The following is a 14,875-nucleotide window of genomic DNA, read 5'->3' on the forward strand; positions in this document are numbered from 1 at the left end:
CAGGGAATTTTTTTCAGCTTTTATACTTCCCAAGTTCTGCCCTCCTTTCCACCCTTTCAAGGCCTGATAAATCACCAACACTGCAATCAAAAACCATACACTAGTAAAAAAGAAAAAAGGCTGTATATTTTAAATCCTTAGTAGACTTGGTTGTCTGATTTCCTTTATTTTTAGCAGATTCCTCTTTTTTGAGAGACAATATAAAAGTTAACCACTTACCCACAGAAGGAGAATAGTGTCTGAATGTCAAAACAGAACATTTTGCTATGTATTCGCTGACCTTTTTTGAGTTGATGTAGCAGAAAATCTACAGGATACATACAGGGATGTATTAACCCTTTCATTACCATTGTCCAAGGCTAGAGATTGCAAATGTGCAAGTACTTATGCATGTAATTTTAAGCATAGGAACACTTCCACTAAGGGACTATTCACATGTATAAAGTTACTGGTGTGTGTAAGTGGTCACATGCCAAGCATTTGCAGGATAAGGGTTTATAATTATAGCTCCCCAATCCCAGCTTGCTCTATTTAAGGACAACAAATAAAACATATATGTACCAACCTCTGAAGTCTGAAGGCTATCAAGAGTATGACTACCAAATAGTACATCACTATCACGTGCATAAATGAATATGTGAGTCAAATATAACAAAAAATGAAATCAATTGTTAATCTCCCCTCACCCACCACTGCTTCTTGAACTCTTAATGTTGCGGCTCATTTACTTTTACACTGGGATAATTCCCATCTGATTTACAGGTTCATACACCCAGAGAGAAAAGAAAAAGAACAAAGGAAGAAATACTGCCCATGAGATAATATAGCTAGAAATATATTCTGGTTTTTACAAAATATTTTTAATTTGGTGCTTTCAGAATGGAGAACTTTTCATCTGCTTTTTTAATTTTTTTTTTTTTAAACTGCATGATGCATTGTGTTTATAAATAGAATTTTCCCTTGTAATCAAATCATCACTACAATACTGATCACTTAAACATTGGCTTCTGGATTCAAATTGACTTGGTATGCTCCGCAGTGTTTTAGACATGTTGTTCCCAGGATATGAGCGAGACGAGGTGACTGAGGTAATATCTTTTATTGGCCCAATGTCTGTGGGTGAAAGAGACAAGCTTTCATGCTCCACAGATCTCTGGTTCAGGTCTGGGAATGGTAATCAGAATGTCACAGCTAACTACAAGGTGGAACAGATTGTTAAACATAAGGAGTTAACACAAGTAGGAAGAAACCATTCAAAATGAAGTGGGCTAGGACAAAAGGGAATTAGTGGGTTACAGATTCCTGAAATGAGGCATAAAACCAGTGTCTCTGTTGATTCCAGGATTTTTGGTATCTAGCAGTTATGAATTTAAGCTCCCAGCTTGTCTTTTGAAAGTTTTATGCAGGTTTCCTTTGACAATGAGGACTGAGAGGACAGAATACCAATACTTGATAAATAAATATAATCACTCCACTTACAGTGTGATTTCAATCAAAAATGAGATTCAAGGGTGCTAGACAAACAGGTTGAAAGTGGAGCAAAAAGGCCTTTAAAATCTCTGTTCTCTTGTCAAATTAAAAAACAAGAAAATGTTCTGCTCGAGTGGATTTCAGAGGTGTAATAAAGTAAACCTGGGGGAAAAAACTAACTAGAAATAACTTGGAAAAACTCCTGACAAGTTAGAAAATAGCAAGAACCAAGTCCTAAAATCCTCACTTGGACAACTGGACACTGGTCCATGGTTATGCCAGAGTCCCTCTACCTTCCACATCTAACCACCAGCAACGTGGGTGTCCAGGCATGTATGTGGCAAGAATGTTAGCATAGCCGAGGGGTGTGGGTATGAACGCACCACAAGATATGGCACGGCCCGTATTTGTGCAAGTTGTAGTGTTGATGAGGGTCAGGGATGTGTTCTATGTCCAGAATTTAATAGTCCTCTTGCCCTGTTCACACAATGCACTGAATCCTTTTCTGTGTGATTCTGTCCTTGTCTGCCCATTCTCACCAGTAATAGTGAGCTGTGCTGACCACTTCAGATCAATTTTCCGCTGCACTGTTTTCCCTAGGACAGATGAACATGAAACATGCTCCAAAAGCAGCCACCTGGTCAGCTGAGCACAGCTGGGTTCTCATCAGTGTGTGGTCTAAGTTCACCATATTCTGAGACTTCTCCCGCAGATCTGTAGTTGGAAGTTTTGGAGAAACTGGCACAGGGGGGCATTCGCCTGACTTCGTCCCAATGCTGGGAATCGATAAAGCCCCTGAGGCTCCGGCAGTGGAGGGGGGAAAGAGACTCCAGCAATCAATCTGGGAAGTCCTCCAACATGCCCATTCTTCAAGCAGATGAATCAGCTGTTCTCTAAGGCTCCCGGTACTGAGCCTGAAGCAATGCACGACCCTCCTCTTGCCCCCACTGGCCTCATTGTGCAACAGACAGAATGCCGAGGAAGGCCAGGGCCTGAAGGCAGAGGAGGAGGCTGCAGCAGATCAGGAGGAAGAGGAGCGCATTATCCTTCACCTCTACCTGGAGGAGCCAGTTCAGCAAGCCCCTCCTGAGAAGCCAGAGAAGGACCCTGAGCATCAGAAGGAAGTAGAACCCCAGGCTAAGTAAGTTAAAACCCCACCCTCCCTGCCAACATCCCCTCCCTCTTTCTCCAGGGCTACATGTAGGACTGGAAGCCCCCTCCCCTCCCCCCCACACACTACCCTCCATCAATGGGCCCTGACCAAAACACGACTGTACATTCTACATTTTATTGAATTACCATGAATCCTACAGCTCTTGGCAGAAGCTATAGAACAGATTAATAACGAACTATCCTATTGCCCCTGGGTTTGTGCATTTGCTGGCCAAAAGGCTGACCCTCAGGGAGGCGGTAGAAAGCTCCAGTTTGAGGACAAGACATTTGTATACGATTAATGGTTCTCCAAAGTTACAGTTGCTTTCTGGTCCTTTCAAGATCACAAACTTTTACTACAGGAAACCACCACTTACAAACAGGAGCCATGCAGAAGTGGGAATCAGTTTAGTATTGGGGCTGATTACGTATGAGAAGAAGGAGAACCTTTGCTTCTTTGAGGAATATCACAGTGGTCCTCTGTAACAGTACAAATGTTTTCAAGCATTCCCATACCCTGGTGTCTGGCATCTCCCAGCTGGGAGCCATATCACACACGCCAGGAGAAAGGAGGTGGATGATGTGTTTGCTCCAGCAGCTCACAATCATAATGCGGTGCCCCTTTTCAGTGGAGAGGTGAGTGGTTTGCAGTCTTGATCAGGTAGTTCATGGAACACAGAACAGTTGTGATATTTCTTTTCTTGTTCGTTTCTCGGCTCTTTGCTGGACAAAGTGGCTGGATTTTCTGATCCTGCAGGGGCTGGTTTGGGGATAAGTGGGAATTTTCAGCAGTTTTCTTCTCCCACTTTGTGCAGGCTCTGTCTGCTATTTTAGAATACAGCTTATTTCCATTCGGATTGCCTCCCAATGGCAATAAGCATATTGTAAGCATATGTAAGACAAACGCCAGCTGGCTTTTAAGGTTCAACGGCAACACAAATGTGCTTGGTCCATCTTCGCAGCACACCAAACCCCTCCATTCAGCGATATTTAGTGAGATGACAAATAGCACAAACATCCCTCTGGCACAGATTGCTACAACCCCACCACAGGACTGGAAAGCCACCTCCCTTTTCCTGTCTGGTATTCTCAAAACTGTGTTCTCCAAATGATGGCCGGCATTAAAAAAAAGCAATTGAGAACCCTTACCATTGCCCCTGAAATAAATGCACTACCCATCCCAATTCACACTTTAAGACATTACATTTTTTAAAACCACTCAGGAGCTACAAAAGTTGTTTGAAAAACAAGAATAATGAAAAAAACCTGCATTCCTGAAATGCTGAAGAGTATCAATATTGCAGCCTTCAACAACAGAATTATGTTATGGGGGTGGGATTTTTTTACCCACTTTCCAAGAAAAGAGGAAATATAGTGCAGCTTTTGTGACTAAACTGGTGCAGAGACAGAACCCATTCTACCTGGGACAGGAGCAGCAACCCAGGGACAGGTAGGGCAGATGGAGAAGAATACTAGAGGATTGCTCACTGGGATTGACAGAAGGAGCCAGGAGCAGTTTGACTTTATGAGGGAAAGGGAGGAATGGGCTATTGAGCAGGAGAAACTTTTCTTTCTAAAGGCAAGAATCAATTATCTAGTCTCCCCCGCCCCCGGTAGAGGGAATGGGAGCTTGCCCAAAGGGACTGAGAGCACATCCTGTTGCAGTCTCTTTTACAAGTAGTGGTGGAACAGATTTGGGTCCTACTTGCTGCAATAGCTAGCTCCAGTGTCCAGAAACAGGCACCTGTTCCTCATTCTCCTGCTGCTACTCCTCCTCCTGCATCTGCAGCCACCCATGCTGCTGAGGCAGAGGACCCAACCTCCTCTTCAGGGGGAGGGGACAGGAAGCTGCAGGACTCCAGGCACAACACCCTGCACCGGCACCCAAAACCCCTACCAGAGAAGCCCTGTGGCTGTGCAGGAGGGGAATGATGAGCCTGTGCCTGAAGGCCAGCCTGGGTTCAACCACAAACCCTGCACAGGAAACACCCTCAATGCAAATGCAAGGTAATGCACATTGGAAAACACAATCCCAACTATACACATAAAATGATGGGGGTCTAAGTTAGCTGTTACCACTCAAGAAAGAGATCTTAGAGTCATTGTGGATAGTTCTCTGAAAACAGCCACTCAATGTGCAGCGGCAGTCAAAAAAGCTAACAGAATGTTGGGAATCATTAGGAAAGGGATAGATAATAAGACAAAATATTGTATTGCCTCTTTATAAATCCGTGGTACACCCACATCTTTGAATACTGCATGCAGATCTGTTCACCCCATTTCAAAAAAGATATATTAGAATTGGAAGAAGTACAGAAAAGGGCAACTAAAATGAATAGGGGTATGGAAAAGCTTCTATATGAGGAGAGATTAATAAGACTGGGACTTTTCAGCTTGGAAAAGAGACAACTAAGGGGGGGAGATGATAGAGGTCTATAAAATCATGACTGGTGTGGAGAAAGTAAAAAAGGAACTGTTATTTACTCCTTCTCATAACACAAACTAGGGGTCACCAAATGAAATTAATAGGCAGCAAGTTTAAAACAAACAAAAGGAAGTATTTCTTCACACAACACACAGTCAACCTGAGGAACTCCTTGCCAGAGGATGTTGTGAAGGCCAAGGGTTCAAAAAAGAACTAGATAAGGTCATGAAGAATAGGTGCATCAATGGCTATTAGCAATGATAGGCATGGACTGCTGTTTGCCAGAGACTGGGAATGGCCTAGGGAATGGATCACTTGATGATTACCTGTTCTATTCATTCCCTCTGAAGCACCTGGCATTGGCCATTGTCTGAAGACAGGATATTAGGATAGATGAACCATTGGTCTGAGCCAGTATGGCCATTTTTATGTTATGTTCTCATTTATCTCCCTGGAACTCTTTTACAGCTGCTCACCCGTTGTCTGGGGGAGGGAGGAAGATCAGGGCCAAGGCAAATCATAGTTTTAACATTCTTCAGGGAGTCGGATCCATTCTGTTTTCATTCACAATTCCTTTTAACAAACATTCAGAGTTATGCTACATCTACTAGTTTCAATAAATGTTAGTTTCCATTACTTATGTGTGGACACTTCACTTGGGCTGAGATGAAAAAGTACATCTTTCCTCCCCTTCAGCTTTTGGCCCCACCAATTGGGGCTTTGAGTTGTGTAATTCTATGGGGCAGAAAACTGCAAGGTCCACTTTATCTCTCACAGTCTCCACCCCTCACCTGGTCCAGGAACGTGTGTGAATGTACGTAAACTGGAGACATGTTGAAAGTGCAATGTGCATGGAAATAACAGGTAACTTTAGTAACCAAGTGGGGAGAGGAGTGGATTAACTTCCCTATGAGTTTGCAAAACAGGGAACAGGAAAAACAAAGTGAAGTAACTGTGCCATCACATACTGAACAGTGCTAAAATGGTTTTATGGCTAAGAAGTTGAAAACTGATTTTGGGGTTTTCTACGAAAACTCAATTTTCTGCAGAAAGACATGTTTTCGTCAAAAAAATTGTTTACTTGAAAACCCAGATTTTCACCAGCCCTTGTTGACGACCTGCCCTGAGACAATGTTGACGAGGAGGATTGTCGGTGCCAATTCTTGCGGTGCCGGCAGGGGGGCGAGCAGCTGGAGGAGCTGGAATATGTCCTCCGCCTTGGTGCTGATGTCTTGCGATGGCGCTTCCCCCTTGGAGACTGGGAGCGGTGCCGGCTCCGACTCCGAGGACCGTGACCGGTGCCGGTGTCGCCATCAGTGTCGAGTCTTTCGGCACCGGAATCCTCACCGGACTATGGCCCGGGGATCGGGACTGGGGCCGGTGTGTCTGTGCCGGTGCCAGAAGTCGCGCCGGGCTACGTGCCAGGGATCTGGACCAGCCTGGCTTGGCTGTCTCCTCAGGCACCAGGATCCGCGCCAGGCTGCGTGCTGGGGATCTGGACCAGTGCCGAGCACATCGCGTCTCCTCAGGCGCCGGGATCCACGCCAGGGATCTGGACCAGTGCCAAGCATGATGGGTCTCCTCAGGCACTGGGATCTGCACCGGGCTGCATGCCGGAGATCTGAACCAGTGCCGAGCTCGTTGGGTATCTTCTGGCCCCAGGATCCGCGCCAGGCTGCGTGCCAGGGATTGAGACTGGTGCCGCACTAGACTCGGTGCTGGGGTGCGAGATCCGGAACTGCGACCCCCGCGCAAGGTGGAACTGTATCAGCGTCACCTCACACGTGAGCCTCTAGATCGCCCTCAGTGCCGCGGTGTCGAGGAGCTCGACGACTAAGAGTCGGAACTGGGAGGGGAGCCTGCACTCTCTACCCTCTGCGACTGTCTGGGGGGAGACTTGGACTCCTGTCTCGACCACCCACCGGGGCCACCCAGTGTGGGTTTACCCCGAGACACTGGTCCCTGCGCCCTCGGCCAAGGGGGGGGACAGAGGCATGGGCATGCCCATGAGGGCGCGTGCTGCAGCGAACACCTCCAGTGTCGACGGCGCTTGCAGGGGCGCTCCCCCATCCACAGGCGTTGGGGGAGGCTCCCTGCGGGGAGATGCCGGTGGCGGAGCACTCTCCATGGCTCGTGGCTGGTGCATCTCCTGACTGTCCCCTGGCCAGACAGGCGATGCGGGGGAGTCCTGGTGGGTGGCATCCTGCCGCTTCTTTCTTTTCGGCACCGTAGCTTGTCGATGGGTTAACTCCGGTGCAGGTGAGGCGCTCCGCACCGAGGAGACTCTCGGTGCCGTAGGGGATCGTGCCGGTTCACAGTCCGGTCGGAGTGCGGACTACATCAGGATGGCCTTCAAGCGCGCGTCCCTCTCCTTCTGCGTACGTGGTTTGAAGGCTTTGCAGATTTTGCATCTGTCCTTACGGTGCTGCTCCCTGAGACAACCGAGGCAGCGGTCGTGAGGGTCACTCACGGGAAAAGTCTTGCTGCACGCGGCACAGGATTTGAAACCGGTTGAGCCAGGCATGGCCCAACCTTAAGTCCCTGAGGGCTATCTATCTAATCTAACTACACTCAACAACTATGCAAACTTAACTACTATACTTAACTACTTATCTAATAAACAACGGTAGAACAATGGGGAAGCTACTTGCTGAGCAAGAGGCAGACGTTCCAGCAACCATCATGGGCGGAAAGAAGGAACTGAGGGCCCACAGGGCTGGCGGCGCCTCATATACCGCGGCATGAGTGCGGTACTCCAGGGGACTCCTGAGCCGGCCCTACGGGGCTTGCTAAGGGAAAAAAAGTTCCGTGAACCAGTGCACGGGACACGCACACACCTATATTGGAATGGATATGAGCAATCACTCGAAGTAGAATTAACAGCTCTGCTCAGCTGGAGGATAAGAGGTTGAGTCCCAAGGTTGGCCCCTTTAATATAGCTATTAATTATAGCTATAGGTGCTGCTACATTTGCTGCTATAATATAACATTTGGGGTCTGTTTTTCTAGATGAGGACTTTTTGGTAATATCAATAGAATACCCCCCTTTGACTGTTGTTTCAGTTACAGGTATTGGGTTACCTGTACATTTGACGACTCTTCAGTCCTCTCAAGAGCATCTTTTCAATGACAAGTCCTGCAATTTCACTCTTCCCAGGATGGAGTCGTGTGATTCTCCCGCTCTCAGACTAGCTCCATGGGCTTCAGCCCCCTGTGTTCCAATCATGTTTCCTCAGCAGGTCCAACTGAGTTTGATCAGCAGGAAATTTCCCTTTGGAAACCATGACCATTAGGTAAATGCAATGGGTGGATGGTTGGATGAAGCCATTTTACTCTTTTTCCTGGGATATGGAAGCAGTTCCTTAACACTTCATGGTATACCTCCACATGACATTCAAACAAACAGAGGTACATATAATATTCATAAAAGTAATACAGATTTCCCATGTTCTTCACAGGTGTTTTAATAGCATTTGTAATTATGGAGTAAATCTTCATGATGCTTTACAATCAAATAAGAGATAGGCTCTTCTCTAAGAATTTTACAACCAAAATTAAGATAATATACAAACATGCACACAGGCACCAGAGAAAGGAAGTAGTACACAGGCTACAGCAGTAAGATTATGAGGTTATCGATTCATGCATAAAAAAGATAATTGGATTGTTATCTTTCTTCCTGTTGTGTACTGTCCTGCACACACGCAAGCACACTTGTCCAGGAACAGAAGAAAGAAAGAGTAAGATGGTTTTGGGGGTTTGTTTGTGTTTTTATGTTGTGGAGAAAATTATCAAGAAGACAAGGTACTGTGTGTTCCACATCTTAATTTTTTTAAGGTCTTCTAAAGAAATATATTATTTTGTTGGATAAGGAGCAGATGGAAGCTAACCTGAATAGAAAGAGCTAATTAGTCTTATCTGGAATATTTTTTCAAGCAAGACAGTAAGATTAATTTAGTTTGCTTCTCCACAGTCATATGTTCTGACTGCATCTTCTACACTTGCACCATTGGACAGATAAATTTGGGGAATAGATGACTTACAGGTGCACACTGCCATACAAAACGTAACAACAAACTGAACTTGTGGCCTGTTACTGGGCAAAAAAGTGCTGAAATCTACCTCAGCTCTTTTTAATCCTACAAACACCTGATAAGTGTGTACATGTATGAACACACCTATTTATCCTAATAAAATGGTAAGAATTCATCTCCAGAGATTCTGCTCTTACAAAGCATGGTTTTCTTTCACAATTGCAGAAGAGTGAAATGATGTGTTCCTGACTTCTTTTAAAGTCCACACTGAGTAGGAATCCAGTTTCCACCATAGCACTATCTGTACATATATTTGCTCAGGCTTTTGTAATCACTCTCTTACGGACTTCCAAAACCTAGTGTTAGTCACAGAAAGTTTGAAATCTGAGGTGATGTAAAGCTGGCTTGACTATCTGGTCTTGGGTGATAGAGAGGTTGAATTCAGTCATTTGTTTTACATCTTTGGCAATCAGTATGTTCCTCCTCTGCAAGTTATGTGGGAAGTGAGCCATAACTCTCAGCTCTCACTCATTAAAAGGGATACCCACACCAAATACCCAGATGTTCCATCACACAGTATGAATATGATAATTCCTGGGTTTATAATTACTTGCCTCAAACATGGATTAGTCATGAACTGAAATTACAGAAATGTTTGCTAAATAAATCTCATAGCATTTTACTCTGCCTGGACTAACAACTTCTGTGCATCACCAAGGGTCATTGCCTCATAAATTGGGTTTGGGAAATTAAGAGGTAGAACTATGAGGTGTGCTTGTACCTTAGAAGAAGTTATATGGGCCACATTCTGCTTCTTGATGTGCAAGCAGCTTTTTATTACTTGAGCAAAAATCCCATGTGTACATCCAGGGGCAAAATTTGACTTCATCTACAGGATTTAATTAAAAGATACACAGTAAAACCTCACTAACCCACAGACTTTGTAATCAAACCCAAAAGGCCAAACTCTCAGCCAATGTGGTCATGAAAACTCCTATTACTTGCAATTCTAGCTTATGAATTATCAAATAATCAAAACTAAAATATGGTATGTGAACAAAGCATCCATTTTGTAATGCAAGAAATGTTATTACATTATTTCACACAATAAGGGTTCAAGATCTCTGCAAGCAGCTCTCTCACGCCTGCATGAAAGAGTGGGGGCCAGCCTCCTCCATAGTACTCTTTCTTCCTCACAGAGGGTGCTGCAAGAGAAAAAGTGAGTGGACCATAACTTGAGGGAGGATATGTAGCGTTCCCATGGAGCTCAAGGTGAAAAGTAATAGGGTCTAAGGATGTGTGACTTTTCCAAAGGCTCCTTCCATGGGGACAGGGTGGATTACCTGGCAGTGTAGCTTTATTAGAGCTATGGTGCCAATTGTCAGGAGCAGAGCCTCTGCAAAAAAAAAAAGTCTGCCTCTTCCCTCTCCCCTCCAAGCTGATCCACAGAGTTTGGTGACCAGCCTCTTAGCCTATCCTATTGGAAAAGGGAGAGAGAACGTCCCAGCAGAGGCATCTCAGACAAATCTCCACAAGGGGGACCTCTACATGGGGGCTGGATAGGGCTGGTACAGGAGCAGACAGCCTGGACTTGGGCTAAATTAATTTCTATTATATTTATGTTTTTGCTAGATTATTTCATTTGATCTGGAGGAACTGATGGGTCTGTCTATTTTAGTGTAATTTAACAGACTGTCAAGGGTGCCGAGAACATTAGATGTGCACTTAGCTGGGGTTTGTAATAACCTGTGTAGTCACGTCGATGTGGCCACGTCAGTGCAACCCCCTAGTGTAGGCATACTGCACTGGTGTGCACTGTGATTTGCACTGGGGTAAGCTGTACCAGTGCAAGACTCTGCTGACACCAGTACGCCATGTCCACACAAGGGATTTGTACCAGTATAACTACATTGGGGACTAAACACCCCAGTATAGAAAAGACCAAGAGAAAGATCAATACATATCTTCTCCCCAGAAATATTCAGTGCACACTCAAATAGTATTCTTCGCCCTCCCACACACCTCCATCTCCCCTATATCCAGGTGGGAGTAATGAAGCACCTGTCTTAGTGAGTCAGGGAAATCCACTTAATCCTTTCCTAGAATGATCAGCACCTACTAACAGGGTGCAGTGTTTCAGGCAAATGTTGCCAACCCTTTAATCTCCACCTCAGAGGACTGTCTGATGAATCTACCTCCTGACTTCAACTCCAGCCCAGGTTAATCTCCCATTACTGACCTATATAGTTAAATATGTAAACTACAGGAGTTCTAGTAAAGCCCGGATAGAGGCACAGCTGTTTAATTCAGTTTAAGTCTTAGGTTTTGGTTCAGGGGCATCTGCAGCTGCAATTACCTTACTTTATAAGCAATTTAAATAGCAAACTTGATTTTATTAACTTCTTATAATTCTCTTTAATTTGTGTCCTTGTATAGGGTACATATTTGCTCTACAATGCACTTAAATCAGGCCAAGAGTCTGAACACAGGACTCTACTGGGAAAAAGCTGATTCTGTACAAAGCAAAACATATTGTTTTGAAATGCCCTACTTCCTAGCAGCAGTTTATACATTTCTCTCAAGTTATTCGTTTTCTTTTTTAAAGGAAAAGTTATTTGGGAGGCAGTGTGACCTAGTGGAGAGAGCAGTGAACTGGGATTTAGGAGACCTGGGTTCTACTTCTGGCTTGGCCGCAGGCCTTCTGAGTGACTTTGAGCAAGTCATTTCTCCTATTTGTGCTTTAATTCCCCCCTATGTAAACTGGGAATAATGATGGGAATTTTGATACGGTCTCTCACAGTATTCTTATCAGCAAGTTAAAGTATGGGTTGGATGAATGGACTATAAAATGGATAGAGAACTGGCTAGAGCATAGGGCTCAACGAGTAGTGATCAATGGCTCCATGTCTAGCTGGCAGCCGGTCACAAGCAGAATGCCCCAGGGGTCGGTCCTGGGGCTGGTTTTATTCAATATCTTCATTAATGATCTGGAGGATGGGGTAGATTGCACCCTCAGCAAGTTTGCAGATGACACTAAGCTAGGGGGAGTGGTAGATACCCTGGAAGGTAGGGATAGGATACAGAAGGACCTAAACAAATTGGAGGATTGGGCCAAAAGAAATCTGATGAAGTTCAACAAGGACAAGTGCAGAGTCCTGCACTTAGGACGGAAGAATCCTATGCACAGCTACAGACTGGGGACCGATGAGTTAGGCAGCAGTTCTGGAGAAAAGGACCTGGGGGTCACAGTGGACAAGAAGTTGGATATGAGTCAATAGTGTACCCTGGTTGCCGAGGAGGCTAATAGCATATTGGGCTGCATTAGGAGGAGCATTGCCAGCAGATCGCGGGAAGTGCTTATTCCCCTATATTCGGCATTGGTGAGGCCGCAGTTGGAGTATTGTGTCCAGTTTTGGGCCCCCCACTACAAAAAGGATGTGGAGAAGTTGGAGAGAGTCCAGCGGAGGGCAACAAAAACGATTAGGGGCCTGGAGCACAAGACTTATGAGAAGAGGCTGAGGGAACTAGGCTTGTTTAGTCTGCAGAAGAGAAGAATGAGGGGGGATTTGATAGCAGCCTTTAACTACCTGAAAGGAGGTTCCAGGGAGGATGGAGCTAAGCTGTTCTCAGTGGTGGCAGATGACAGAACAAGGAGCAATGGTCTCAAGTTGCAGTGGCGGAGGTCTAGGTTGGACGTTAGGAAAAAGTTTTTCAGTAGAAGGGTGGTGAAGCACTGGAATGGGTTACCTAGGGAGGTGGTGGAATCTCCATCTTTAGAGGTTTTTAAGCTGCGGCTTGACAAAACCTTCACTGGGATTATTTAGCTTCGAGCAGGGGGTTGGACTAGATGACCTCCTGAGGTCCCTTCCAACTCTATGATTCTATGTTCATCTCCTTTGCAAGGCACTTTGAGATCTACTGATGAAAAGCTCTATATAAGAGCTAGGCATTATTTCTTATTGTAACTGATAACACACTACCAAAATGTAAGCAAAAATAAAAAGCCATAAAAAAAGACTACTGAAAAATAATTACTGTCTAAACAGTACAGTAAACTGTATATTATATAAGCAGAAGCCTTTAGTTGCTATAGTATCTTGAGAATTAAAAGCCAAAAGAGTAACAGTTGAAGTAGCCTCTGCAAAGCACTTGGATTCTGTAGCAAACTTGCATGTGCTGAACTTTGTGCATTTAAGTAGATTCAAGGGACTACTGCTCTGGTTTAACTTCAGCACATGCATTAATGTTTGCAACATCAGGGCCATAAATGGCCCTGCCCTTTCCTCCACATACTGAGGGACCCCTGTGTTTTTCCCCTAATCCAGTCTCTCCCTCCTTGTGTACAATAACCACTCCGTTCCAACACGAAAGGAACTGGCTACTCTGGGTCTGGCCCCTTATGAAAATCACACAGGCAAAGGCAATTTTCTCCTGAAAGTCTTTGTTTTCCCAATTACTGGGAAAAAATAGAATGGGATTAATCCAGATATTGAAAAATAAGGCACAGAGTTGTGTATTCTTTCACCATCAACTCTTAAATCAACAAACTAGAGAGATTTAAAGGGACCACGGAACTTTCTTTCTTTACCTTGGCAATGGAGCAACAATGATCAGATTCCATAGGGGCAGGATATTAATTCAACTCTCTCAATTTAATGAAGATAAATTACTGTACCAAAGGAGAACTGCATTCACAAGATAGGCAGTGGAATTTCTTCTCATAGTGACTCCTGACAAAGAGCTGAGCTGGCCTACATTTTGATAGCTTCATTTACAAGAACACCATTTTAGTTCTCACTTGTGATTTTGCATTGCAAGTCTTTCTGTCAGGGTATTGGTTATTTTTCTGATACAGTTTACGTACCTAGTATATAACATCATGTACATTTATGATGTCATATGTATGTATGTATTATGTTTTCAAACAGTACAATAGTTTATAATCAACAATTAATATTCAGTTTTAATTAAACTTTAAAAAATATGAGTTACCAGGTTTCTCTTGCTTTTGTTTTTCCTTCTTTCCTTTCCTTAGTTCCACTTTTCTTCTCTTGTGCATCCCAAGTAGCTTTTTGTTTGTAGTTGTTTAGTGTTTTCTCCTATTCCTTTCCTTTGAGTTATGTTCACTCCCTCATGTTTTCAGTCTCAGTATAGGTAACCCCAGCTTTAAAAAAAAAAAAAAAATTATGAGGCAGACCCCAAAAATATAAAGACATGTTTAAAAACTCATGATTTTTAAATATATATATATATTGGGGGGATGTTTTTTAAATTGCCTTCTGACTTTTGAATTTCTGGGGAAGCAGCCCAGCCTTATTTTGTACTTGATCATTTCAGTTTCAAATATCAACCTTAAATACACATACAAAACATATCTTCTTGTTGGCTGCTTGGATGTGGACTCCTCTTACCCTTTCCTAATTCCTAGGATGTGGAGAGGTGTCCTCCCCTTCCCCCCTCTTCCTTTATCCTCCCCTTACCCCACCCAGTATCCCATCCCCACACTTACATGCCTACCCCCATATTTTCCTCCCTTTCCTTTTAAATTATCCTATCCCTCACATTTTCTGATTAACCCCCACAATCTATTGCAACTCTTCAGTCTCTCAGGTGCTCCTCATGTTCCCTTGCAATCTCCTCAGCCTCCCTTCTACTCCACATTTCCCTTTTGGCTCCTCCAAACCCACACATTCCCTTGAATCCTTCAAATCTCCCTCCTTGCACCCCAAATTCAACTGCACCCTCTCAGTGTCCTCCTGCTCCCCACATCTTTCCATTCCCCCTCAGTCTCCTG

At 44.4% G+C, this 14,875-nt stretch overlaps 1 protein-coding gene across 1 annotated transcript in view; it reads right to left on the bottom strand.

Moving 5' to 3' along the window:
- ANO4 (anoctamin 4) overlaps positions 1–14,224 on the bottom strand; it is a 340,774-nt gene extending 326,550 nt beyond the window's left edge. Inside the window, exon 1 of the mRNA XM_067559089.1 lies at positions 14,074–14,224. Coding sequence (XP_067415190.1) covers positions 14,074–14,140 — 67 coding nt within the window. The 5' untranslated portion in view covers positions 14,141–14,224. The remainder of the gene's footprint in view (positions 1–14,073) is intronic.
- Between the last annotated feature and the right edge of the window lie 651 nt (positions 14,225–14,875).

This window comes from Emydura macquarii, unplaced genomic scaffold, assembly GCF_026122565.2.
Source record: "Emydura macquarii macquarii isolate MOO-44397 ecotype Brisbane River unplaced genomic scaffold, CSIRO-AGI_Emac_v2 contig_2205, whole genome shotgun sequence".
Taxonomy (NCBI): domain Eukaryota; kingdom Metazoa; phylum Chordata; order Testudines; family Chelidae; genus Emydura; species Emydura macquarii.